We start from the raw sequence: 27,056 nt of genomic DNA, 5'->3' as shown, positions 1-27,056 counted from the left end.
CTCCTCTGGTCACGGCAGTCGGCTCTGGGGTTGGAGTGCAGATGGGCTGTCGAAGCACCCCCCTCCCCTTTCTCAGCCTAACTCCATCCCCACTGCTCCTTCCCACAAGACTTTCAGACGCTCTTACTCTCCCAGGTAACAAGCTACCTGTTAAACCAACTTGTCTGAGGTGTCACAGTATTATTTACCTTTCACACCGTGGGGTTTCTTCAAATGTGGGACTTGCAGAGGCTTTGGTTGGAAAAGGAAAAGAGATGATGATAGCTTTCAGAGAGCAGGGGTGACAGGCAGCCACTTCTTGCTCACTGCTTGGGAAGATGCAGCATGCAAGTGGGGATTAAAAAAAAGTGGATTTTTCCAGACTCTTGCAACCATTCAAGAAGGTAGCAGGGAAGATGCTTCACAGTCAGTTTCCAATGCAGAACACAGTTGCTGAGCACTTTTGGCAGGCACTGGTTGCATTATGATACTAGGGGCAGGATTCAATTTGACTGCAGTGTGCATGTAGCACTCGAGTACCTCCACATGGACACGTAGAACTTTGCTTGTATAATGTGAGAGTGGAACATACTGGAAATTTGTAGTATTGAAACTAAAATTGTCCTTACCTTGCCACAAGATTTTGAGTTGTCAGTGGCAATTTTGACATCTATTATTCCTCCTGTGCCCTCACATTTTGTTCCAGTCTGCATAACAGCTCTTGGATCAATATACTGGACTAAAGCTGTATGCTGGTTTTAAGACAAAAAACCCAACCTGAATACAAATCAGATCTCTGCTAAATTCCTTGGATTTTTTAAAGTTTAAACCCTGGCAATAGACCACCTGTAAATGTGGTTTCTCCTGACTTAGTATATCTGTTACCTGAGGGAGGACTACATATAGTCTTTCCTTAAAGCAAAAGGTCCTAATGAAAAACTATTAAAAGAAAAGCAAAGAAGTTTTTCTTTGAGGGCTCAAAATTTGAGAACCTGTGACATCTGAGAGCAAAAATAGAATGCAGCAGTAGGTGCTTCTGTGAATACCTGCAGACTTAATTAAAGGTCTGACTCTGCTAGGACACTGTGGAGGTATCTGTGGAAGAGATCCATGTTGATTTTTGGAATAAAACGAGTTGAGAGTATTTTTTTCTGTCTTCTTTCATATGATACCAGATAATAAGGCTTGGAATAATGTAACATATATTCCACACCAGAGCCTGAAAGTGCAAGGACGTGAGTTACTGTGTACTGCTTGAAGACACTAAGCTATGGATTACTTACACATAGTTGGGATTGGAAACTGAATAACAATTTATGGAAGAAAAATATATTTCATGCCAGACTGGAAAACTGCCAAATTTATCTTGATAAATTTATAGACAGCTGCATTGGTTTTGTGCAGTAGATGGAAAATAATGTTGTGACATCCCTAAACACTGCTCATCTCTACTCACTTCTTATTCATCCTGTGCCTTTCCTCTGGTTTTCTGCATGAATCATATTTTTTTTCCTCTTTTGTGCCTTTTTTCCCCCCTGAAAGGTGAGTGTAGTTCCATTTTACTTTTATTCCCCCCATTGTGTTGTCTGTGAAGTATTCCAGTGCACATACTGTCAGTAGAGACGTGTGTTCACATTGTAGAATTTTCATTCATGTAGAGCACAGCCATAATGTGACCTCCTACACAGGCTTACTCCTGACATGAAATCACTGGATTCTTTAGATTTTTATTAAAATGTGGGTTTGTGCTTTGACAAATGCATCAGATTGGTGGCACTGAGAAATTGCCTTAGTCCTTGAGCACTGAAGTCTGTGTTCTGATTGTTCTTTGGTAACAGTGTAGGGCAAAATTCATCCCTGAGGAAAGAAGTGATTATTTCAGCAGAAATTATTGTGTAAATTTTATATTTATTTATATGTTTATTTATTTGTTTATTATTTATTAATATAATATATATTTATAAGTTGTATTTTATAAATTTTTTATTGTCAGTATTATATTTGTGATTATTTCTTAGTTTTTCTGCCATGTATTTAATTGTGTGACCTTTGGTAAGTCATGTCATGTCTTGGTGTGAGTACGCAGGTACTGTCACATGTATACCTTTTCAAATGATGGTTTCATTGCCCACTTCAAAGCAAAACCTTTTAAGATCTATGAATTAAATGTGCTTGAGCTCAAAATGTGTATTTTTGAGATCTTATGAAACAAAGATTTCCCTATTCTTGACTGGTACTTCTGAAGAACCTAAGAATTGCCTTGACTTCTGTCTGGAAAGCCTTCATGGTGCATTACTATTGTTCAGCTGTCCAAAAAGCTTTAAATACTTCAACTTCTGTAGGTTTATGAACAGCTTTTGTTTCCTGATCTTGGTCTGTCAAGTGATTTCTCATTCTCCCTGGCCTGCCAGACACTGTTTGGGGAGTTGTTCTTTGGTTTCTTTGCCAAAATACATGGTGCTGATGCTTGTGTGAGTGTAGTGCGAACACGTTGCTTGGGAGCCAGGGATTATGGCTATTTTCAGTGTGTTAATCCCAAAGGAATTGGGCAGCCAATCTTATCCTCTGTCTGAAGTTCCCAAGTTTCTTCCAGAAATAAAAAGCTGTGGTTCTAGATATTTAATAGATATTTAATATCCTAGTTTTGGTTCCATTGAAAATAACAGCTGTGTACCCAGAATTTAGAAGGGATTTTCTTGTTTGTTTGTTTGGGTTTCCCCCCCACCCACCTCATAGGGAATCTTTCTTTTGTGGAAAAGGAGCACAACTCGGTTCAGCCATCTGCCTCCAAGCCCATCCTGTCATTCTTCCCAAAATGTTATGAAATAGTAATTCACCACTGTAGGGAGCCACTTCTTGCCATTTATTGACAAACAACTTGATGTAAATGTCTGATTCAGTCTATTTGTTTCTGGCTCTACTGAGATCTGAGACTCTGCCAGAAATTGTTTTCTCTTGCTGGATCTATTAATTTAGTGATTGTCATGCAAACTCAACTTCTCCTAGACAGAGCAAAGCCCTACCAATAATGCTTTTTTATTTTCTTGAAGCTTGTAGGAACTTCTCTTTAGCCAGATCTTTTAATATCATCTCCCCTTGCATGCAAGGCATTTTGTCATGGGACTTAATTTTGGATAACTCCTGAAGGACTTCCAAAACTTTTGAGCATTTATATTGCTGAGAAATTTCTGAGGAATAGATAGACTGCAAGAAAGTGTCATTTGAGTGAGAGAATTCCCAAACTTAGGCCAAATACTGAAATGCTTTTTTATCAAGGCACTGTGCAAGTCAGGTTTTACTACTTTATAAATTAAAATGGGCCATGTTAGACTAAGGTTTATGTCAAGTTACATTTTCCTTTCCATTTAAATCTGTCTTAGTTTCATATAATATTAAACTTAAATTTCACTGATTTCATTTCCACCAGCTGTCACAACCCTTTGAGTTCTCATAGTGATTGACATTACTTTCCTTTATAAATTGCACCACTGCCACACTGGGGATAGGGTTTTCTGATTTGCAGAAGGTAGCACACTTACTGAATGTAAGAAATAGTGGACCTGTTTTCCCTTCACTTACAGCAATGTGTTCTCCTTGTGTTCCCATTTGAGGGGAAACTCAGACCTGAACTCTGCTTTGATTCCATCCATGTTGTGTTAGACATCCCTGTTAGGAAGGGTACTCCAAACCATCTGTCTTCAGCTTGTTTTTGTTAACAGTCAGAAGTGGATTCCAGTTTCATTTGTAACATTTCATATACGTTTGGTCTTTAGTATGCTGGATTATGACACGGAGAACCTAAATTCTGATGAAATCTACAGCTCTCTTCGTGGAGTCACAGAAGCAATTGAGAAATTTAGTTTCCGTAGTCAAGAGGACCTGAATGAGCCAATCAAACGTGATGGAAAGAAAGACTGTGACATTGTAAGTATTCCACTGATTAATGTCCTCAGGTGAAATTTTAAAACATTGTGATCAAACCTGCCTGCAGATTGTTAGTGTAAAAAATCCAGCTATTACTGCTGTATATGTATATGTACACCTGCTTACAGGTGTCTTTTGCTTATTGGTTGTTAACTTCTTATTACCTTAATTATGGGGTTTCACTGACTGTTTCCCTTGGCTCCCTTTGAACTCTGCCTTCTATGGAATGTGTTCATTGGGCTTCTGTGTGAGGCCCATGAAGGATGGAAACAGTGCTAGTGTTCCTCAGGCTCAGCATGACTCGGTGATGGCTTTTGCATGGAGTATGTGTAGTCAGGTCTCTAGTGGGAAATGTCAGTTCCTTAAATGCATGTGGATGGTTTCCCTTACAGGCTTGGGACCTGTGATCACTCCAAGGGCACAGTTCATACAGTATCTTATGCTGCAAGGGTGGTTAAAGAAACTATGATTGTGAGATATTTTTGAGCAGATGTACTTGTGTGAAAGAAAGAGGTAGTAATCAAAGTTTTATTTAAGTATTATGTATAAATAATACATGTTAATAATTCTGTGCCTTTTCCTGTTGATGAGTGAACTCCAAAAATGCTGCAGTTTCCTTAGAATTTTGAACGTACAATTTTTTCCTCTGTTTGACTCCCCCAGGTGTCTCGAGATGGTGGCCTTGCTCTCCCTAGTGGTGATGTCCGTGGAAGCAGTGACATTGTGGAAGGTGGAAGGATGGCTCTGGATAACAAAACCTCCCTCTTGAACACGCAGCCTCCCCGCACCTTCTCAGGGCCCCGTGCTCGGGAATACAACCCCTATCCTTACGCTGACACCATTAACACTTACGACAAGACTGCCCTGAAGGAGGCAGTGTTCGATGATGACATGGATCAGCTTCGGGATGGTTTGTATCTGCTCACCTTGTAACGCTGCAGGCAGCTCCCTGCCTCCTGGTGTGTTTGTGTATGGCTAGTGTCCTCAGATATGTGCCTGCCTGTGCATGTGTTGTGTATTGCATTGCATCTGAGTCGAGGCTTGGTATGCAATATCTTTTGTTCTCATGTTCCAGCAGAACCTCATCTGTGGCTGTTGAGAAAAAAATACTGTACTATGGTTTTGATTCTTGTTTGCCTCGGGTTTCCTGCAGACTGCTCCCTTAAACAACCACATGCATCTGTAGGGACACTGCTTTGGGACCTTCCCCTCTTCATGGCTGAAGCACCTCACTCAACAGCTTGTTGTTATTGAGTGTTTGACTTCATTTAAGTGCAGCTGTGCATCAGCTTTATTCTTTTGTAGTACTCTGATGAGTCACTGTACTTTAATCTAAAGGTCATACATGTGACCACGGGTTTTGGGTGTGGATGTCTGGGGAAAACCACAGCAGTTCTCATCTTGTAGAAGTAATTGTTGGAACTGGAAGAAATCCAATTGTCATCACTTCCTGGTTCGTTAGAAGCCATGTGCAGATGCATGAGCTGTGCTATGAATTCAGGTTGAATTATGGCCTAGTCAGATTCTGTTGCCTACTTGAATGAGGCCACCTGGAAGTTGATGCACTTTTGAGGGGCCCCTTGTTACATGAACCTTATTCTGTAGAGGGTGAGCAATCTTGGCACCTTCAAAGTTTTCCCCATTTCTCCAAATGATTTGCTGCCATTTGTCCTAGAAGTACCCATTGACCATTCGGATTTGGTGGCTGATCTTCTGAAAGAGCTCTCCAACCACAACGAGCGGGTGGAGGAGCGGAAAGGAGCTCTCCTGGAATTGCTAAAGATCACAAGGGAAGATAATCTTGGAGTTTGGGAGGAGCATTTCAAAACCATTCTGCTCTTGCTGCTGGAAACGCTTGGAGACAAAGATGTGAGATGTAGATTTTGTCTTAACTCTCCTGTTCTTTGCTTCATCTTGGGTAATAATTCCTACACACCAGTTTAAATGAAACCTGCCACTCATCAGTGATACTGCACTGCTCTTTTTTTTTCTTTTGAAGGTTGACAACTCTAGTTTTCATTCTGTTCAGTGAAAAGTTTTAAGTTATTCCAAAATGTCCCAGTTTTTCTCCCTCCTTCCAGAGAGCTGGGGAATCAAACTAGAATCAGAAAAGAAGTTCTAGTCTAGTGAAATACTGTCAAGACATCAGTTACTCTCTTCTGAGTTTGGATGAAGTTACAAACTCTTAGCTATATTATACCCCTTCCTAGCAAGGAGAATAAAGGCATTCTAGAATAAATTAATTTTTTTCCCCTGTGTAGTTTTAAAGACCCAGGGTATTAGATCTCATGGGATGGGTCTCTTGTAAAAATGTCTTCAAGAGCAAGCTGCTTTTATAGGGGATCTTATTTTGGAAAGTTAAAAAAACCTTTCTTATTATCACAGCTTTATGTTTGGTAATTGATCAAAGTGGTAATTTCCAGGCTAGGCTTTTTTTCTGTTTGGGGATATTTGTTCAGCTTGCAGCATAATGATATTTGGTAAGGGCCCAACACCCCACTGCACCTTCACATCAGAGCCACGCTCCATCTGAACATTAAAATACTGAGGCTTCAAAGCACTCACAGTTCTTTTTTTTTGTTTCATCTGATTAAAAAATCTGTTGTATTTCTTATACTTAATGTAAAGTATGCCATACTCTCAGAAATGTTAATTCTGAAGCAGGGTAGGTGGCTGACATTTTCTCAGTCATTGTTCTTAGTTTAAGGTTGAGCTGCTCTATTTCTACATGTTCAATGACAGCACCATCACACAAGTATCAGAAGATCTGCTGGCTTTGTCTTAAGTACATGTGAATTATGCTACTGTATGAATTTTGCAGATGATTAGCAAAGTGCATACTTTAAAGGCAGAAGATGAAGTAAAATATGTATTCCTCTGATGAAGTAATGAAATCTATTTGGAGTGTCCACAGGTCAAAAATTTAATGGATGTTATGAAATTGTAACAGCTGTTATCCCTTCTGTTCATGATCTCTTGATATGAAGGATGAAGACATAGGTTGGTGTTGACTACAGTAACTTAAGTCCTTGAAAGTAATTTCTGTAGGAGTTGCAGCAAGAGTCAGTTTTATTCCTTTAGTACATGAGAAACAGCTTTGTGGCATGGATGGAGCCCAGTTTGATATCTGCCAAGCTGAGCAAAAGAGGAAAGGGAAAACATCCATGATCTGACCTTCTTTGTAGATTCATGTAATGCAGATGTCCCCTTGGGAGTATGAATTGGTACTTCATTGCCAAAAGAATATGGAATTTAGGAAAGTAGTCATTCTGACTCTGTGTGTGAGAACAGCCATTTTATGTGGCTTTTTGTGCAAGAGCAAGCAAGGGGCCCAATTCTGAATTTTGTTACAATTGATTGCACCGCTCACTCCGCTGGAGCTGGTGGCGTAGGGACCCGCGTGAATTTCTGGTGAGCCACGAGAATTCACTTCAAACTATGATTTTGAGAAGCAAAATCTTTGTAATCTTTTGTTATCTTTTTCTAATGCCTGTTTTTCTCGACACAGCATTCGATAAGAGCCCTAGCACTGCGCGTCCTGCGGGAGATCCTGCGGAACCAGCCGGCGAGGTTTAAGAACTACGCGGAGTTGACTATCATGAAAACACTGGAAGCACATAAGGACTCCCACAAGGAGGTGAGCCTTTCAGCTACTAGGAAAACAATATGGAGCTGCTGAAGGAATATAGGACCTGTGAGACTTAACAGGCAAAGATGCTGAGCCATCTTGACAGTGGAACAAATCAGTATTAAGTCTCCCAAGTATGAAGAGACAGGATTTTTACATGCTGAAACAGTGAGGAAAAAAGTGGAGACTGTCAGAACTGTTTATGTGGACTCGGAGCTGTCTAGAGTGGTATGCCACTGTTTGTTAATGTCCCAGGATTTCCCTGCTCATTCTGGGAGAGATTGAGACACTGTAGGAAAAAAGTGCATGCTTAATTACTTTTTAGAGCATGCTGGGAGCACCGTGCTGCCTCTGTGGTACAGGTAAGAATAAAAAAATGTGCTGGAGAACACAGAGGCAGTGTTCAAGCAGAGTTGTGTGTGAAAACTGAATGGTGAAATTGAGCCGTGCTGGAAAATTGGGAACTGGTGAGTAACAGGACAAAACAAACAAAGAGGTCATCATGCTGCAGTGGCAAAGGAAGAAGCAAAGGGAAGGGTAAATTGCATTTTCCTTTCTGTGAGGGAACTTGTATACAAAACGGAAAGTACTCTGAAGTGAAGTAAAGCAAGAATAGAGGGACGTGATAACATTTTTAGTAGATCAATTCAAATTACATTTAAATTTAATCTTGGTAGATTAATTTCCAGGTTGGATCTTTTAATCTACCTTGTGCATGTTGAAAGTTTGAACTAAACCTTCTGGATTGTTGAAAGTTTGAACTAAGCCTTCTGGAAAGTGCTACCAGAATTTCCCTATTAGTCTGTGATGGTTTTGTTACCAAAGTCCTTGGTTTGAAATCTAAGGCATTTATTCTTCTCTCCAACAGGATTGTTCTAAATTAGCAGATTTAGGCATCTCAGAAGATATTTGGCCATGAAAAAATTATTAAAATAGACCAGACTGCTCCAGAGCGTTGGGTGACTGACACAAGGTTATTTTAACCATGAGTAGCAGAAACTGTACTGTTTGAAAATCAAAACAGAAAAACAAAAAACACTCTTGGGGAAAGAAAATAATAGTCTGGATTTCTCTTAAATGCAAAAGTAGAAAATGTTTAATGCTTTAGTGAATGAGGGCTGCCCTACTCTGCCTACCTTCTTCCTCTTGATTAAGAGCCTTTGCACCCCTGTCATTTTCAGTTCAGAGTCGTAAGAAGCAGTTGTAAATTGATTTTCTGATAAAGCAGTCAGACAAACTTTATGTTCTGAAGGAGTGCCTTTTATTGGTAAGTCTTCCTTTCATGCTTCTCAGCTCACCTTGACTTAGTGCCCTTTGTATTTTTGGCTGAGAATCCTCCGGAACTAACTTTTCTAGCAGGAATCTTTCCAGATTGTCCCTAGCATTGCTTTTTATGCCCCTCAGAATTCACTCTTGTTGTGGGACTGGTGGGTTTTACAGAAATCAAGACCAATGTTGAGAACACCATGCTTTACACCTCTATATTCTTTTGGTGTGGAAGGGTTCTTCAGGATTTGCATGAGGTGCCTCCCAGGGAAAAGCATAGAAAGATAAACCCAAGCCAGGAATGAGAGGTGGGAGTTCTGGCACTTCTTTATAGAATAATTGAGCTGTACTGTGCTCAGCAAGTAGCTGCTGTGCTGCACATAGTGGGGCTTTGATTTGCCGTGGTTTTGCTGCTGCCGTGGGACCTCTGAGTGACATCTGTCACAGCAGGACACTGCAGGTATATTCCTGTTTTGCCAACTGTTGCATGTTCACAGGTGTATTAAGTGGGGAGGGCATTGGTCCTGGATTTTTCATTCTGTGTATGAGTGTATTCTGATCCCTATGTAAATGAGACTCTCAGAACCATGGTGCAGCCCAGGAAAGGGATCATCTGTCTGTCAGTAGTTTGAGGATACCAGCATTCCTGAAGTTAAGAAAGGAACCTGCACTTGAGTATCCACATGAGCTAAGCTAAATATACACCTGGGAATATGCTCTAAGTAGTTTTTCCCTTAGTTGGGACTTGCTGATTCAGTTAAGTCTGTGTAAAATGAGCTGGGAGATCATTTGGGCATGGCTCAGTTGGTCAAACTCATAGCCTAGAGCCAGAAGGTCACAAATACTCTTCTCATGGTGGCCCTCCAGCTTGCTCCCACTGCTGACTTTGCAGCACTGCTCTCTCCAGGAGGGGAGGAGGAGCTGCCCTTTGACTGGATCCCATTGAGCAGGAGATTAAATGAGGATTCACCAGTTTGTGAGTGAAGGGCATTTTCAAAGGATAGCTGAAGAGGGAGAGGAAGTTCTGAGCAGTCTGTTCTACAGCTTTCTTTCTCACTAGATCAGAACAGTATTAAAGGGAGTGGTGCACTATCCTTGAAAATCAAATCTTCCTCTAGACTGTAAGAACTATTTCAAGAAAAGCTGGTATGTAATTTAGTTGGGAAAGGTTTAATCTTTGTGTCAGTGATGTCCTGATAAGATGTCACTCAAATTTGTTATGTTTCTGGACTGCTGCTGCTTTGTAGCAGAAGACAGAAGTGATCCTTGGTTATGATGTGATAATTTGGTGCCCAACAGGCCATGTAATTTAGGAGAAAATGTCTGTTTTGAGCAAGCTGTATCTGTTTCAGTCTTTCTTAGGTGAATTTCCCTTTCAGTTCAGGGACTGCTAATTGCTCCCAGCTACTCACATTTTCAATTATATGTGACACACAGAGACTCAAACTAAAGTGACCAACCAAAGGGAATTTGAAGAGGAGCAGAACTGTTAAGGTTGGGTACTGTCTCCAAGAAGTCATAGTAAGAGGCAGTTCTTTGGAAATCAGGAAGGTTTCTTTGTCTGTGCAAATTTTGCTGTTGTTCAGCATGGCCCAGAGACATCAAATGACAAAAACAACATATTCACCAACCAGCAAATATAACCCCTCCCCCAGTTGAGTGCTAATATCTAAAGTTTCTTTTTTTTTTCTTAACAAGAAAAGGTGTGTGATTTTATTCCAGATTACACAGTTCGAAGTATCAAAGCAGTGATAGCATAGTTAGATATTTTGGGATGCCTGGATAATTGGCTGTTTTTCCAAGTCCAAACAGAAGGCTTTAGATAGTTGGGTCTTTGCCATGGCTAAAAATTGTCTGCCTTCTGTTGCTGAAGGCAAGGTCTGGGATCAGCAGCACAGCTGAGAGCACCACATTTCCCCCCAGAGATACGGGAGAGAAAAAGTTGGGACATGGAGTTGGAGCTGAATCACACCTTGTTGTGAGTTCAAATGCAGGAGATTGGCAAAGCACCGACCTCAGCAGCAGGTCAAAATTAATGTAACCCTAGGCTACAGACTAGATGGCTCTGGGTTGGGATACATTATTAGTTTGCATTTTTTAACTTTGTTCTGTTTTTATACTGTTTGTAGTACAACAGTCTGTTAGATGCTGTTGATTTAACAGGGTGATGTGAAGAGTCAAGCCTGCTTCAGTCACAACTGGAAACATTTAGGGGGGTTGACATGTAAATGCCTTTCACTTACTTTTGGAGCATTAGAACATAATTGAAGTTGTGATGATATTAAATCTTGTTGATTTTTATCAGTCTTTGTTTGGAGTTATTTAGAAGAGAACCATCTTTCTGTTGCCAATTAGTTAATATTAACTCATTTGTTCCAGTGTAGTTACTCACCCGTAACTAAGGAGAAATGCTGCTTGCTGACCCAATGCCACTGATATGACATTGCTTCAGATTCATGCCAGGATAATGAGGATAATTTCTTCTTATTGAGTATTTTACAACAGAAATAGTTTATTACCTTGGAAATCGGCGACAGAGTGAAAAATCATAGGATAGCTAATTCCTTGCTTCTGTCTCTGGCACAAAGCCTATAGACTTCACTGATGTATGTCTTCTATGTGTAGGGAGGGATCCTGTGCCACATCTTAGGTATCTAATTTCTGTATTTTATGATATAGAAGGTCCATAAGCATTAATTGGGATGCTTATTGTACGTTACTGTACATTCTTTGTTGTAACCCTCTGAAATGGGAGAAGAAGAAGAAATCAGTTACCCAGTACCTGTAGATAATTTTTATTATCTTGCTGAGGTACTTTTAGATTTACCTCTGGCATGTATATATTTTAACTGTATTCTGATGATGGTATGATCTCTGTAGGTTTCTGCAAGAAGAAAAGCACTAAATGATCATAGTCTTGAAGATTAATTGTTACCTAGTCCATGCTGGAAGTTCAACACATTTCAAATGTTTAGTACCCAGGAGAAGCAGTCTAATCTACTTCATCTCCAAATCCTTATAAAAATCACACTCCTTTTTCATCTGCTTAGCACTCCCATTTCTGAATCCACTTCCTGCTTTGAAACCGAGTCCATAATTGTTTGTTCCTGTCTGGATCTGACTGTAAAGCCTTCAGGGATGGGAGTTTGCCTAGCTAGGTACTGGTAAACCTCCATGCCCTCCAGCTTAGATTATACAGGCTTTAAGTAACCACCTGTAGATGGCAAAAATTGGCTCAAAAGCACAGCCACATGCCTCGTAAGCTGAAAGCAAAACCTCATTCTTCTGCTTCATGAACTTCTGTGGCACTCTGTGTTTCACAATGATGTACAAAGCCTCTAAACTTTCAGTGGGGCTTTGCCTGCACTGCCTCGTCCTCTACAACCTTCTGCAGAGACACTGTAACTAGCAGCCATGGCAAAGTACTCCAGCTTAAGCTCCTGTGGGAAGCTCTCATCCAGGTGCCACAGGTGCTGCTTTGCTGAGATCCCTGCGTGTTACACTGATGCCCTGTGTAGCCTATGAACCTGGCATGTTTTGCCTTAGGGGAGTCAGGATGTTTTTCTTTCCTTATTTGCCAGTTCTTTGTGTCTCTTTAAAGCAGAAAAGAAACCGTCAGAAGTTGTAGGCTGGTTGCTGCAGCTGTCCTGCAGCAAGCAATATGTTAATGCACGGAGTGTAATAGTTGAGTAGAGGAAATTGAATGGAAGAGGTGGAGCCTGAGTTCTGGCTGTCTTAAGTGATCAGGGTCCTATGGCTGTAGTATGCTGTGAACCAGGTAAACCAGTGGGAATTGTCATCCAAAGTTTGAACAGCAAATTTTGTAGAACTTCGATGAATCCAGTGTGCCTTTCTACTAGAAGGCCAGGTTCTGTGACAGGTTGCTGTCTTGATCACATTAATACTGCATGTCAGCATATCCTCTCCCACTGAAATCAGGAAGTAGTTCCCATGTGCATTCCTGGGACTGCCTGATCTGTTACTTTGAAGTTTACTCCTTGGTAACTTTAAGGGAGACATTGCTGGAGGTGAACAGCTTTCTGTGTGCTACACCTTTGTGCATGTGAATATGGCTCCTTCCCTAAAGCAATCTGCATTGGAGGTGTAAAAACTTCTCTTTCATGAGACTCATTAGAAAGGTCTTCATGCATCACAGATGTCTTTCAAGGAACCCACCAGCACACAGAACGTATGTTATGCCAGCAAAAGTCAGGCTGAATCTATTTGCCTGTGTATAGAGCATAAGGTAAGCCTTTGGAAAGGAGAAAAACCTGCTGCTTTAAGGCCAAGAGCTATCTCTTACATCTGCATTCCAGGGCTACCTGCCCTGTGTTGAATGATGTCAAGCTATCCAGATCAAGCCATGGTTTGCTCTGAGCTTTTACTGGGAGGTAAAATCACATTTGCAACATACCTTACACACATCTTAGTGTCTGTGCTTTTAAAGAACTGCAGGCTCTCTGTAGTCTCACATATCTTGCCTCATAGCCCCCCCTTTGAAACCTGCTGCTTCTAGCTGCCATCATCAATTGATGGCTTTTCTACTTTTCTTTTGTATCTCTGAGATTCCTAAGAATAATTCTATTAGGTCAGACAAAAATCTTGCTTCACTTGATACCCTACCTGATTGATTAGCAAGAAGCAAGCATACAGTGATGCTTCCCTGTGGATATTCTTCCCCCTTCTAGCTGTCTTAAAGCCTTTCTGTGTGAATGGTTCTGCCTGCCTCCCTGTGTGTTGGCTTTTTCCCCCCTTTGGTTAACTTGTCTAACTTCTAATCCTCTTGCGACAGTAAGCTCCCCAGTCTGAGCACATAGCAAACAGCCCCCTTTTCATTTTCTTGGGCTTAAAGGATAAATTACATAGACACAACTTACTGAGGTGTCACTGCTAGTACGAGCCTTTCCTGACACTTCCCGATGTGTATCTGTTGATCTTGGCTTCAAAGCTGGGATAAAGACCTGTTCCTTGATCTTGTTTATTCATTTCTCCCACTCCTTTTAAGGTTGTTTCACTCTGCTGGTCAGGTTAAAGCCCTGATTAAAAAAGATACTTGATTTTGTGATATTGTAAGGTATGCACAATTAGCAAGGCACAAGCGTTGTGCTTCATGGCAGAACGTCTTTGCTGAACTCTGTTACAATTGCATGTTCTTGTTGCCAAATGACCTGGCAGGTTGCATCTTTTGATAATGCACTTCCCTCTGTTTGGAAACGCTGCTGATTTCTCTGGCAGCGCCAGGTGAGCAGAACTGAGCTGGTTGGGTAAATACTGAGAGCCCCTTGTGGGATGCAGAGTCTGTCTGGGTGGCTGAATGTTTTGTTTTGCCAAAGCCAGGAGGAAGGACAGGGCTGGTACTTGCATTGCAAAATTGTGGCATTTGGCTTCCTTTGCCAGCAGGGATGAGTTTTTTCTTTTTGGCTCACCATCAGCTGGTATTGCCCTACCCCTTCCTACACCCTGTTGCCTCCCAGTGCTTCCAAGGGAGCCAGGAGCTGGTTACCTGCAGAGGCTCTCATCCTAACAAGCATGTAAGCACATGCTGAAATCCCGTTGATGTCAGTGAGACTTGAGCATGTTATTAATCACACACTCAGGGGTTTTGCTGAAGTGTGGCTGAGATGCAGGCATTGTCTGCCAGATGTGCCAGGCTTGGAAGAGTCCCTGTGTTGTCACATTTACAATCTCCTACCAGGCTGGACACGTGTCATGCATCCTCCTGTGTTTGGGGGGAAGGCACTGCAGGGACAAGGGATGTGAAGTAGCCAGCCACTGCCTAAATGTAGCCACATCCATGCTAGAGCTGGGCAGCAGGGCTGGAAGCAGGACTGTCAAGGGCATAAATAATTTCTGTACCTTCGCAACTTTCCTTGCTCTCTCACCTTTTGATGGGCAAAATGTGTGTGACCTTTGCGGTGTTGCTTATTTTGTGAAAAATTATTACTGTATTTTAATGCTCCTTGTACTTGGAATTGGTCAATAGGCCTTTTGTCTCATGCACTTGCTTCATACCTTCAACTTAATTTGCATAATAAACTGTGCAAACAGGATATGGAACTGAAATCCAGATAAAATATTAATTCAATTTTTCACCTACTGTTTTTTTTTAAATGGTAGTGCACTTGAGATCAGAGTCTAGCTGTAGGTTTATACTAAAATATTGTTGCTTTTTTATCAAGTAGGAAGCATACCAAGAGGATGTAAGTTGAAATTTTTTTTTACAATTTTCTTTTAGTATGTTGAGATGTATGTGCAAGCTTTTCTTCCTGAGAGTTTCTGAAAACATTTCCCAACAATGTTTGGCATTGCTGCAGAACAAAATTCCAAGTGGCCTGTGTTCCAATAGTAATATTTGGGTTTTTTTAGCTAGTGGCTTGCTAGTGAATAAGTTAAATTGATGGTAAAGTACCAGGGCCCTCTTTAAGTTCATGCTTGCCATCGTTTGTGGAAAGCAGACGTCAGAAGCTGCAGTGCCAGGAAGTGGATTCCTTTAGAGACCTTCTGGGACCCCCTGGCTTAATCCACTCCAGCAATTCCACTCTGTGCTATCAAAGCCTGGCATTAGGTTTCCTTTAAGTACTTGGGTGTTTGTCTTCTTTCCCAACAAAATCACACAGTGCTGGCTCCTGAGCTACTACTATATGTGGAAAAATACTAACTTTCATGCTTCTCATGTGTGAAATTGAAGAGAAATTAGCTAGGAAATAGCTGGAAGAGGGAGCTCTTGCTGTAAGTGGGAAAGCAAGCATTCTGTTCTGCCTGGCTATTCATTCACAGATCTTTCAGGAAGAATTTTTTTTTTTTAACATTGACCACATTGTGGATTGCTATTCATTTTGGAATATGTTTTAATATTATAATTAAATACTGAGAAAACCCTGAAGTAAATGAAGCACTTGGACAGCTTTACTTCTGTAAATAGGGCACTGGTACAGAAGCAGTCCAAAATCTCAGGTTGATAAACCATCCTGTCCATTTCTTGCCTGCATGCAATATTCGTGCTGTGTGAAGTGTCTGAGATCTCATTCACTGTTGGATCTGCCTTAGAGAATGCCAAAAGCCAAGTGGATGAGTTCTGCTGCTTCCTGGGAATAGAAGTGTCTTGTGCCATTCCTGTTTCAGGGAGGTAGCTGTCAGCATGAGTGGAAGATAAATGTTGGAAGCATGGCTATGATGCTTTGACTGTGGGTGAAGTAGGCCCTGTAGGTGGAGTTGATCCCTTCTGATCACTATTAATTGCTGCTATCTTAATTAAACCTTGTGTTTTGTAGTCCATGGGCGAAGGTAAGCTTCCAGCTACTCATTATTCATGCATTATCCACAGTAGTTGCTTAAAAATAATGAAAGCTCACCTTCTTTTGAGGCTTTGATAGAGCTACATCTGTCCATAGGTTGCCTTACTCAAATAGAAATCCCTGAGTTTGATGCCATCACAGTGCGTGGGAGAGGAGAACAAGGCAAATTCAGCAGCCATGGCTTCAGTCTAAGTGACAGGAGACCTGTTGTTTGATTTATTTGATGTGTTGCAGATTGTCTGGGACAGATTTCCTACTGCTGGTTTCAAAACATTGACTTCAGACAACCCCAGGTAGTTCAGTTTAGGAGGAGGTAAAGAACTGGTACTGGGCACCTGAGCCTCCCACACAACCAGGAAAGAGGGGTGCTGTAATGTTCCTGGGCTCAGTTAGGGAATGCCTGAGACTAGCTGGAAGATCCCAAACATGAGGATTTGTGAATGCTTCTTTCTTCTTAAAGTTGAGGTGTTGGACTTAAGTCTGCCCATGGGGGCATCTCTGTCTTCTCAGGATTTACCCTCCCTTTAAAGTAAGCCCTGAGAAGAGGGGAGTGAGAGAAGATGGGAGAAAAAGCATCCTCCGTCTTTTGTGTTGTAACAAGAACATGAGGAGTAAAGAGTGTGTTATTTGTGGCCAGGAAGAGTGCAGCCAAGAGGAAGCTTCATTTTGTTGCCTGGCAATTAGCACAGACACTTGAAAAAAGAAAACCTGCCTTCCCATCCTGTTCTTTTTTATCCAATTACTGCAGAATGTAAAATTAATAAATTCTCTTGGGAGGAGAGACCAGATTTGGGTCTTTCTTCTTTGAACTATCTGTCCTGCCTGCTGGAGAAGAGTGAAAGTTGTGAATCTGCTTTCTCTTAGGGTAGAGTTGAATTTAGCATCCTTCTTGCTTTTTGTGACTGCATTAGTGTGGGCTTGTTGCAAAGGGTGGGTGCTGCTGCTGTTTCCACTTGTTCTTCCTCCCATTTTGTATGGTGATCCCAGTGCTGCTTTGATGGATTAGATGTGCTGAGAGCACAGCTGCCTGGTTGGGGACATCCTAAAGGCCTTTTGTGTCTGTGACCTGGATTTGACTGCAGCATAGTTCAGCTGGGAAAGGGCAGGACACAGCTGCCAGGGTTGTCTCAGCATGGGCACAGGGCACTCAGCACTGAGTGCACACTGAAATCTGCAACAGGGCCGTTCAAGGCAATGGTTAAGGAGATACACTTTGTGTAAATCTTAGCTGGTGGCTTTGGGTTCTTTGAGAGTGTCTTGGAGAGATGTCATCCTCTCACTTCTGGGGTGGGAGTGCCTGTCTGTCTTGAGTGACAGATCATTTTTTTAAACTAGCCACAACTCTGACACACTTACATTAGGCAGGAAAGACTTCTTGCCACTGGCTGGAACAAAGATGTCACTGGAGACAGAGGATGTGAATTCTCGGAGTCAGTTGCCCCTCAACAGATCCTCCTGTGGATCTGTTAATGAACATCCCCAAGCATTTCCTGGCAGTCATTCCTAGCACACACCAGTGGTTTTGGCTGTCACGTGTGACCTCATTAACATAAGGGCTTGCTCTACTTTCATTTCAGGTCGTCAGAGCTGCTGAAGAGGCTGCTTCCACCCTGGCAAGTTCCATCCACCCCGAGCAGTGCATCAAGGTGCTTTGCCCCATTATTCAGACTGCAGATTATCCAATTAATTTAGCTGCCATCAAAATGCAAACGAAAGTCATCGAGAGGATTTCCAAGGAATCGTTGCATCAGCTCCTACCTGATATCATTCCTGGGTTGTTACAGGTACAGAATCCCATGTCACTGCTCCAAGCCACCATTAGTTTGTTAGATCTCTGCCCTGAGGGAGGGAGGAATGATGGATCCTCTGGGGCTGGGTTTTGGTAAATTTTTAAATTTTGGTAAAATAAAATTTTTGTATACAAGTTTTTGATCCTTTTAGTGTTAAAGAATTGAAAACTCAGGTTCTTACATGGCTGTTCCACAGTTGGATGCTTTTTTCTGACTCCAAAATAAGCCAGTAGTAGCCATGCAATAAACTTAAGGGTAGGAGTTAGGCACATTTTACGCTGTGTTTGTACATCTTGTAGTCCCCTTTAATTTCCCTTTAATTCTGCTGAGCTGTTCTGTGCTTTGATGGTACTTTGCACTTGAATTTGAGTCCCAGCAGGCAGGTTGCTTCTTTCCTCTTTTCTCTCTGAAATTAGGACCAAACTACTTGCTGACTTCATTCAGCCTCTTTCATAGCCCTCTTGGGCTGGGTGGGAAGCAGTGTTTTTGCCAGTGCTAAGGTTTGGTTATGGATTTAGCTTTGAGCACTGGCTGTAGCAGTGTTGTCTTTTAGCCCCCTGCACAAGCAGCTGGCAGTGCTGGGATGGGGCTGCAAACAAGAAGGAAATACATGAAGTAGAAGTGAGGGAGGAGAGAAAATGTGTGTCTTTACTGGGGAGAGACTATGACAGGAACAGATCAGTCAGAGTGAAAGGGGGAAATGTGTTTGGGTGGGTAAGACTTCCATGGAGAACTGGGAAAAAGAGGCCTCCTCATTGTGAGCATAAAATGTTGGAAGGAGAAGAGCAAAGTCAGAAATTCCCCTTATGCATTCTGGCATTCATCCCAACTTTGTAGTGTTGGCTCTTGCAATTCTTAAATCTCAGCTTCTGGGAATTGGACAATTCTGTATTCATCGAAACTTTTGTTGTAAAATGGTTTTAGCCATCATTGTTGGAGACAACAATCTGAACAGTGAAGCTTTGATGCACTGGAAAAGTCTGAGAGCAGCATGTCTTTAAAAAGGCAGTTTTATTTGTCTTCTTTAATTACTTCAAATGATTGTTTCAGAGCCTGGTTTGCCTGAGATACTTCCTTACCTTAGAAACTCAGTGATCTAAGGAATTTACTCCTTACATTTGGGAAGTATTTTGGGATCCTGGCTGAAGGACTGTGTGTGGGGAGGATCACCTTTGTGCCTGTTCACCACGCTGAGGGTCCTGGCAGAGTGGTGAGGAGTGTCAGCAGCAGTGTGAGCACAAGTGTGCAGCTCAACAGCCAGGAGCAGGCTCTCCATGAAACAACAGGGCTTGGCAGGGGAGAGTTGTGGTGCTTGCCCTGGTCCTGATGAGGAGGCTTCGAGCACTCCTGCTTTCCTAGCTCAGTGTTTTGTGGGATTGTGGGATTTTTGTGGGATTTATGCATCTGGAGCAGCCCCAGCTGTGCTCCATCCCTCCTCTGGCTTTCCCGGCAGAGGTCACCCTGCATCTGAAGGAGCCAGCATCCCTCAGGCTGAAGTGATGTGTGCCTTTCTCATGGGGTGGGATGGCTGCTGAGTGATGCATCTCTTCATCAGTTTGGGACTAGTGTCCATAGCTGCTGAGTGACCTGCTGGCTAGTTTGAGCTCTGCACAAGCTGCCAGAGATCAGCCCATGTTCTTTCCTGTGGTATTTCCCACTTGATAGGTAAGCTGCACTCCAGAGAGCCCTGACTGTTCAGGATAGTTCATGGTCATCTGAACTGGACACAGAATTGTTTGTGGTAGAGTCCCAAGCTCATGTTAGGAAACAGTGTGTTGTTATCTAATGCTATAAATAACTAGATATTAATAGCTTACAATATGACAGTATTAAGTAATAACAGAAGGAACGGATAAGGTGATTGCATTTTCTTGCTCTTTGAGTATTCAGATTGCAAACTGTTAATGTTAAGCAGAGGTTCTTTTACTGATCTCTTAGGTCAGCCACACTTGGAAAATGTACATCAGCTCTGTAGTGTATTGCTGAGGAAGGGTGTTGGGGAGTGCTGTTTGCTCTCTGACCTTCTCCTCTCATTTCCAGGGTTATGATAACACGGAGAGCAGTGTCCGAAAAGCCAGTGTATTTTGCCTAGTGGCTATTTATTCAGTAATTGGAGAAGAACTGAAACCTCATCTCGCACAACTCACAGGAAGCAAGGTACAAGAGTAATGTGTCTCTGGTGTTTTGGTAGTGCAAGCCATTCTGCTGGCTATTACTAGCAGCAAGACCAGTGGCTTCAGTGTAGCTCTGGGTGAAGTGAACTGTATTCAAGCCTGTCTCACCCTGACAAATGCCACTGAAGCAGCACTGCACTTGCTCAGCAGTATGAGCATTTGAAATACCACTTAGAAAATTTTAATGGTGTTTGGAGATTGGTTTCATGATACATTTGATCTTGAGTAACTGCAGGCTGCCTCTGAGCAGGTCCTTCCCCAGCCATGTTTGCCTTGCTCCTTTGGCATTGCATCCAGAGGTAATTGTGGAGCGAGCTGGATCAGCTGGCTGCTCTGGCTGCAAACCAGATCTGCAATATAGATTAAATAGTTTTTAGCCTGCTTTGTGGCCACACAGGCATCCTCGTGCAGAGTGGTGGAAATGCTTGGGGATGGTGGGAGAGCAGGTCCTCTCAGCAGCAAGTTGTGATTAGGGCTGGTAGAAATGCAGGTAAAGCTTCACTCTTAATAGCAGGGCACATGTGTTCCTTTCCTTCTGGAACAACAGCAAGCTCAAATGACCATTCAAAGGACTTTGTACTCTGGGGTCAGACTAGCTGCAAAACTCAAATTCTGACCTGATGCTTCAAGTGAAACCAAGCCCTTAATTCAACTCTGTCCTTCAGACAAGAATTTTATATTAGTGCTTGATTGTTTTTCAGAGCTGCACAACAAGCCACCACAATTTTTTTCTGCTGTTTTAAGTCTTCATACCCAAGATTTCTATGCAAAAAAAATTAAGATGAATTCTGCAGTTGGTTTGTGAAACATCTGTGCATGTGAATAGCTACTTGGTTCAGAGGGCTTCATTCTGTCATTTTGAAGTCATAATTTCTTTCATGGGTAAGGAATTGTTATATAGGCCAAAACAATCTGAGACTAAAGACACTTGGATTTCATTTCTGTCTTGTCTTGTCATTAAACACATTACAATTGTGCCTCCAAAATGCTCCAAAAGAGACAGCTATGTGTGCTGAGGTTTACCTCTTTATATTTGGGATGTTAGGAAATCCCCCTATAAAATGTCATAGATACTTTATTATTCCAGTATCCTCAGTGCCACAATCATAGTCCACCACATCACTAACTATAAACATGTAAGCAATTCTTCTGGGTTTATGCAGACTGATTGCCTGTTTAAAGTTAAATGTAAACAAGAGTCATTACAGGATCTGGAGTTAAGGTGACAAGGAGGAAAAAGAAGGCAAATCCATGCAAGTGAAGTATATAGTCATAACAAATTGCAGTTGCACTAGATGTACCACATCAGTGAAGATACAATGTCATTGAAAAAGAGCACTTTATAAAACAGGGAAAGTTCATGGTGTTTCCTAGGACAAGGACCCATGGCTCTTGGATCACCAGTGTGCCTGCATCCCTGCTGACCTCTGTGGGAATCCTGCTTGACCTGACCTGGCTGTAGGGATTGAGGTCTATGAACTGGCTGCTGAAGTGAAATGCAAGAGGCTTTTCTAAATCCCATTAAATCTGCCTGTAACTTCAGTGGGACTGGGCATAGCCTCTTGTCTCTATTCTGAAACATGGTCAGTTTTCTTGCTTTTCCTTCAGAATCCCCAGTGTCAGCTCACCCCAAAATGAGCTCACCACAGAATGCGAGTCTTTACATTGGCAGTTGGTTTTCCCCACCTGTTTTTTTTCTGGTGTCTTCTGCTGATGTTTCTTTCTTTTTTTCTTTCAGATGAAGCTACTAAACTTGTATATAAAGAGGGCACAGACCACCAACAGCAACAGCAGCTCCTCTTCAGATGTTTCAACGCACAGTTAATGGAGATCTGTGGACATATGTGTAGACTTAGAAGCAATCAACGGTGCCTCTCAGAGACCTTTCTGCTACTCTTCACTGGCATACTCCATCAGCTTAAGGAGGCCATGCAGATATTTATTGCAATCAGTATTTTAGTCCCTTAAAAGCTTTTATGTAGAATCTTACTGGTATTGAATGTAAAGGAAGCAAGGTCTGTGTCGCAGTCTTCATTAAAAGTGAACATCAGAAAGCCATACTTAAACATATTTGTATAGCCTGCTGAAATCTCAGAAATATGTTTAGGTTAGCATTCTAACACTGAGTCCAAGAATCTGGGCACAGGTAAAAGTCAAACAAATCTTGTTGGTTTAGTTCATACCCAGTTTTGGTTTCTGTGTGCTAGTTACCTGCCCTTTCCCCCCACCCATTTTGGCTGGGTCCTTCTCTTCTTTCAAGTCTTGTGTTCCTGTTTTGTACTCTCTGTCGCAGCTTGCCTAACTTGTAGGGCTCTCCTTGGGGGGAATCTTTGCAGGCATGGCTGTGATTCCAGCCTCAGATGCTTTGATACTGAGAGATACCAAGTGAGTAATGAAAATGTAGGTTCCTTTTAAAATCTGAGTTTTGTACATAGTTCTGACAGACCCCAGATGGGCTGATCTCTCTGTAACTGCTCTCCAGCCAGCTGTGCTGTTCATAAAAGCTGGGCTCTTGCTCTTTTCATTGACTTTGTAAATACTTCTCCCCTCTCAACCCATTTGGCTCTTTCATATGTTCAAAAGACTCTCCGTATTACCTATTACTCCCCAAAGGGAACCTGAGACCCAGTTCTGAGACTGACATCTGCAAATAGGATGGTAGGGTTGGGTTAGGCTCTGAGCATGTCAGTGGGTGGGCAGTGGGAGCTGGCAGAGCTGTACTTCAGTGCCAGCTGTTTTCCTTGAAATCTGTAGCATCAAAGGGCTGATCTGCTGCTCTGACTGACCCACTGATGCTGGATGGCTTTGTCCCCACAACTCCTTTGCACTTCGGGCAAAATGTTCACCCCAGAGGACAGAAAGGGTGTCTGAATCTGAACAGCAATTCCACGTGGAAGCAGCTCTGAGCCAGCTGGGACAGTGCTGGTTGCCTGCCACAGCCCCTCCTGTTCCTGAAGACCCTGCAGTGCTGTTAACTGTCTTTAGAAGCCTCCTTTGTGCCATCTCCATGCACAGGCCTGCTGAGTGCTCTGCATTTCAGAAGAGTGGGGTTCTCTCACTGGGCACTGCTGACAGCAGGGTGCTGTGGGTGAGGGTGCAGCAGGGAAAAGTCCTTTTGCAGCCTAATGACACAGACCAGGTCAGAGGCAAACCAGCAGCAATCAAATACCCCATGGCACCGAGACCCTGCTTCTTGCAAAGGCGGAGCTCTCCCTGGCTCTGCCTGTAACCAGGGAAGGCAGGAGATTGCTAATGAATGTGCTGTGTCTGCCCCTGGGCTGGATCCTGGCTGATGGGCATGCCCATCCCAAACCTACCATGGATCACACCTGGGGTTTTGCTCCTGGTGCCAGTGATCCAAGAGGATGATGGACTTGCAGCTTACGGCTGCAGCTGTGGAGATGAATGTGTGTTCCCTGGCTGCTCTCAGTGCCTTGGAGTCTCTTCAGCTTCCTCCATCTCCCCTTTAGGGAGCTGAAAGGACACCTTGGGAACACACTGAGAATATGAGACTCCATTACTGCAGCAGGGGAGGGTAAAGCCCCTTCCATCAATTATCCCTGTGTGTTTCAGCCCCATCCCTGAAGAGCTAAGCTGGGACCTGGCACTTGGTGCCAGCTTTTCTCCCAGTCTCGGGAGGGATTTGGGCTGGTGGGGGCCTGTGTGGCACTGGGCTGCAGAGCTTGTTGGTTCCTTTCCCGGCTCACCTGAGAGCAGGGAAGGTGACCTGCTCCTGGTACCTACGTGTCCAGGCTTTTGCTGGCTACAGGGCTAGTTGCCTCATCTTTCCCAACCAGTAATGCTATGGCAGGAGAAACTGTGTGCTTTCCTGGGGTGTGGGATTGCCCCAGAGTCTTTCTGCAGGCTCAGAAAAGCCATCCTTGCTAAAGTGGGGGATTGGCTGCTCCATGGTTCGTGTCTCCCTTTCTGTGGACCATTTCTTTTCCACATCTTTCTGTATGCTTATTAGAATGCTCTTTTTTCTTTTTTTTTTTTTGAATGCTTCAAATTTGATTTTAACACAAATTTATTTTTCCTTTTGAGGAAATACTCCGTTGACTTGTTGGCAGCAGTTAAGCTGTCCTGTTTGAATTTTTAGTAGCAGGCTAGATTTTTTGGGGGTGTTGGTTTTTTGTTTTGGAAGGTGTTTTTAACATTGTGCTCTGAACTGCTTAGTATTTATGCCTCTCTTTCTCCCCATCTCAGCTCAGCATCTTCTGTTCCAGTTCTGGGGTTCAGAAGGTCAGCACAGCTGACCAGGTGGTGTTAGTCACTCCCAGCTGTGATGGAGCTTGGGCTATCATAATTTGCTGTTTGTTGGTTTTGATTTTTTTTTTTTTCTTTCCATTGAATGGCATACTGTAGCAAATCTCCAGGAATTGAATTCCTTCTCAAATGATTTTGTATGTTTTATAAAATCCTGTTGGGATGCACTGAGAGTGAACGCACTGTACTGTCCCTGACACCTCCGTCGGGTCAAAGCTCGTCCTTGAGAAGGCGCCTGTGGCCAGCCTGCGCTTCCCGAGGCCACTGGCACACCCGGGGCTGCAAAGGGCAGCATCAGGCCTTACTTCCTGAATCAGATTCAGTTCTGTTTGTCAACAGATGCTCATTAACGTGCTACTTAATTTCATTGCGTGAGTCAAGGACTGTCCATCCTTTGAGTACTCTAGGATATGTTCTGCCTGTACACAGTAGGAGCATTCTGCTTAGGTATTTATAAATCATAGCAGATAATGTACATAGTAGGGTTGTTTAGGATGTTGAACATGACCCAGTTTTTATTTTGTGTTTCCTTTGAAGTACTCAAAGGGCTAGCTCTGAATGTCACCTCTCTGATCGCCAGTTTTGACTTCAACAAGCTGTACAATCATCTTGTTTTCAGCAAGCATAAAGGTCTCTCTGGCTACAAATCACAGTGTCCATGCACGCTTGCAGAGGAAAGTCTGCATGCTGCAGTGCCTCACTGCTCCAGTGAAGCTTGTGTTCACCTTTTCCTGGCAGTAGCCACCTACTGCAGCTGCCTTTTTTTTCTTGCTGCCCATTATGTAGGGCTTCGATTTTTCCTATCTTTAAAAAAAAAAAGAAAAGAAAAAAAAAAAGTATTTTCTTTGCCCACCATGCTTTAAAAATCTGAATGGGAGACAACTCTCAGCAGACAGCAGCTCTTGGCTGCAAGATTGCCGAAATCTCAGATGTGGATGTTTTTTCTGCCATTGGCTGCACCAGTGCTCCGTGGGCATGGGCAAATCCCAGCTCCATCTGCCCCACAGGTCTACGTACTGTAGTTCTCATGTAGTTCAGAAATACCGAGGCATGTGGCTTTCTTAAGGTACACTATGTGTGCTTGCCTGGATTACAATACAATACAAGACTGTCTTTTTAACTGCTTATTACTAGCTTACCAATAACCTGTATAAGTAATGTAACTTGCATCTTTGTCATCAGAACCTTTTCTCCCCACCCCTTTATTTATCAAGCATAATATTGCATATTAAGGGACAGAAAAATAGACCTTTGTAGTACACAGCAGGACGTTGCTAACAATGTTTTAAATGGGAAGTAAAAAATGCTCTGAAAAATGCCAGCCATGAGAAATGACTTTGTTGGCACCGTGTTCATGCGCATGTATTTTTTTTCTATTTTTTTCGGCTTTTGTCATGTTACATCCATATCTGTATTTATATCTTATTTGTTTCACTTTTGAGTGTATCATGGCAATTGTACAGATGTTTTTTGTTAACATTTACGTGATAGAATTTGCTAAAAAAATAAAATAAAACCTTTTGAGTTTGCCCTAGAATAAGTAAAAGTTGGGTTTCTTCTTGGAGGAGAAACATCAGAGTAATTCACTGTCCAACATAGCTCCTTACTCCAACCCGTGCTTGTATATGATTTGGTCTTACTTGACACTATTGTGTTTGAAAGCTGATGGTTCCAGTTCTGTTTAATGTCTTTATCAATGATCTGGATGAAGGGATCAAATGCACCCTCGGTCAGTTTACAGACAATGCCAAGTTGGGCAGGAGTGCTGCTGCTGGATGGCAGGAAGGCTCTGCACGTGGATCTGGACAGGCTGGATTGATGGTCTGAGGACAATCGTAGGATGAAGTTGGTTCAATGAGGTGTAGTGCAAATCCTGCCCTTGGATCGCAAAACCCCATGCAATGCTACAGGCTGGGGCAGAGTGGCTGGAAAGGTGCCCAGCAGAAAACCCAGGGGTGTTGGTTGACAGTGACTGAACATGAGCCAGCTGTGCCCAGGTGGCCAAGGGGGGCCAGTGGCTCCTGGTCTGTATCAGCAATAGTGTGGCCAGCAGGACCAGGGCAGTGATTGCCCTTCTGTGCTGGGCACTGGTGAGGCTGCACCTCAAATGTTGTGGTTTGGGCCCCTCCCTGCAGGAAGGACATTGAGGTGCTGGAGTGTGTCCAGAGAAGGGAAATGGAGCTGTGGAAGGGTGTGGAGCATAAATACTACAAGGAGTGGCTGAGGAAGCTGGGGGTGCTTACTTTGGAGAAAAAGGCTCAGGGGACACACAGCTCTCTACAACCAGCTGAAAGAGGCTGTAGTGAGGTGTTCTCCCAAATAACAAATTTGTAGGAAAAGGGCCTCAGGTTTCACCAGGGGAAGCTTAGATTAGATATTAGGAAAGAAATTCATGGAAAGGGTTGTCAGGCATTGGAACAGGCTGTCCAGAGAAGCGGCTTAGTCACCATCTGTGGAGGTGTTTAAAAGATGTAGATGTGACGCATGGGCCATGGTTTCATCGTGGACTTGTCAGTGCTGGGTTAGCAGCTGGGCTTGGTGACGTTAGGGGTCTTTTCCAACCTAAATGATTTTGTGGATTTTCACGTGTTCTTTGGGATGAGAGAGCAGTGCATTGACAGAAGAGAGTTTGTTTATTGAACCACCTGAAACCACCTGTCTGTCCCTTGTATCCCCTTTGTGGTTAAGTCCCTTGTCCTCAGCCACATGACTGCTTCACAGATGGAGAATGGCT

The 27,056-nt window shown here is 42.8% G+C and overlaps 1 protein-coding gene across 2 annotated transcripts in view; it reads left to right on the top strand.

The window, feature by feature from the left end:
• Window positions 1–25,853, top strand: part of CLASP1 (cytoplasmic linker associated protein 1) — a 168,529-nt gene extending 142,676 nt beyond the window's left edge. The window contains exons 34-41 of one of the 2 annotated variants that reach the window (XM_062498277.1): window positions 19–135; window positions 3,753–3,903; window positions 4,567–4,813; window positions 5,582–5,772; window positions 7,412–7,540; window positions 17,670–17,876; window positions 19,923–20,039; window positions 21,795–25,853. In XM_062498277.1, the coding sequence (XP_062354261.1) occupies window positions 19–135; window positions 3,753–3,903; window positions 4,567–4,813; window positions 5,582–5,772; window positions 7,412–7,540; window positions 17,670–17,876; window positions 19,923–20,039; window positions 21,795–21,881 (1,246 nt within the window). In that variant the 3' untranslated portion in view covers window positions 21,882–25,853. Of the gene's footprint in view, window positions 1–18; window positions 136–3,752; window positions 3,904–4,566; window positions 4,814–5,578; window positions 5,773–7,411; window positions 7,541–17,669; window positions 17,877–19,922; window positions 20,040–21,794 lie in introns of both variants that reach the window. The other variant, XM_062498278.1, reaches the window with a different exon arrangement.
• Window positions 25,854–27,056: the final 1,203 nt, after the last annotated feature.

Source organism: Cinclus cinclus, chromosome 9, assembly GCF_963662255.1.
Source record: "Cinclus cinclus chromosome 9, bCinCin1.1, whole genome shotgun sequence".
Classification (NCBI taxonomy): domain Eukaryota; kingdom Metazoa; phylum Chordata; class Aves; order Passeriformes; family Cinclidae; genus Cinclus; species Cinclus cinclus.
This window is presented reverse-complemented; position numbering and strand designations above follow the sequence as displayed.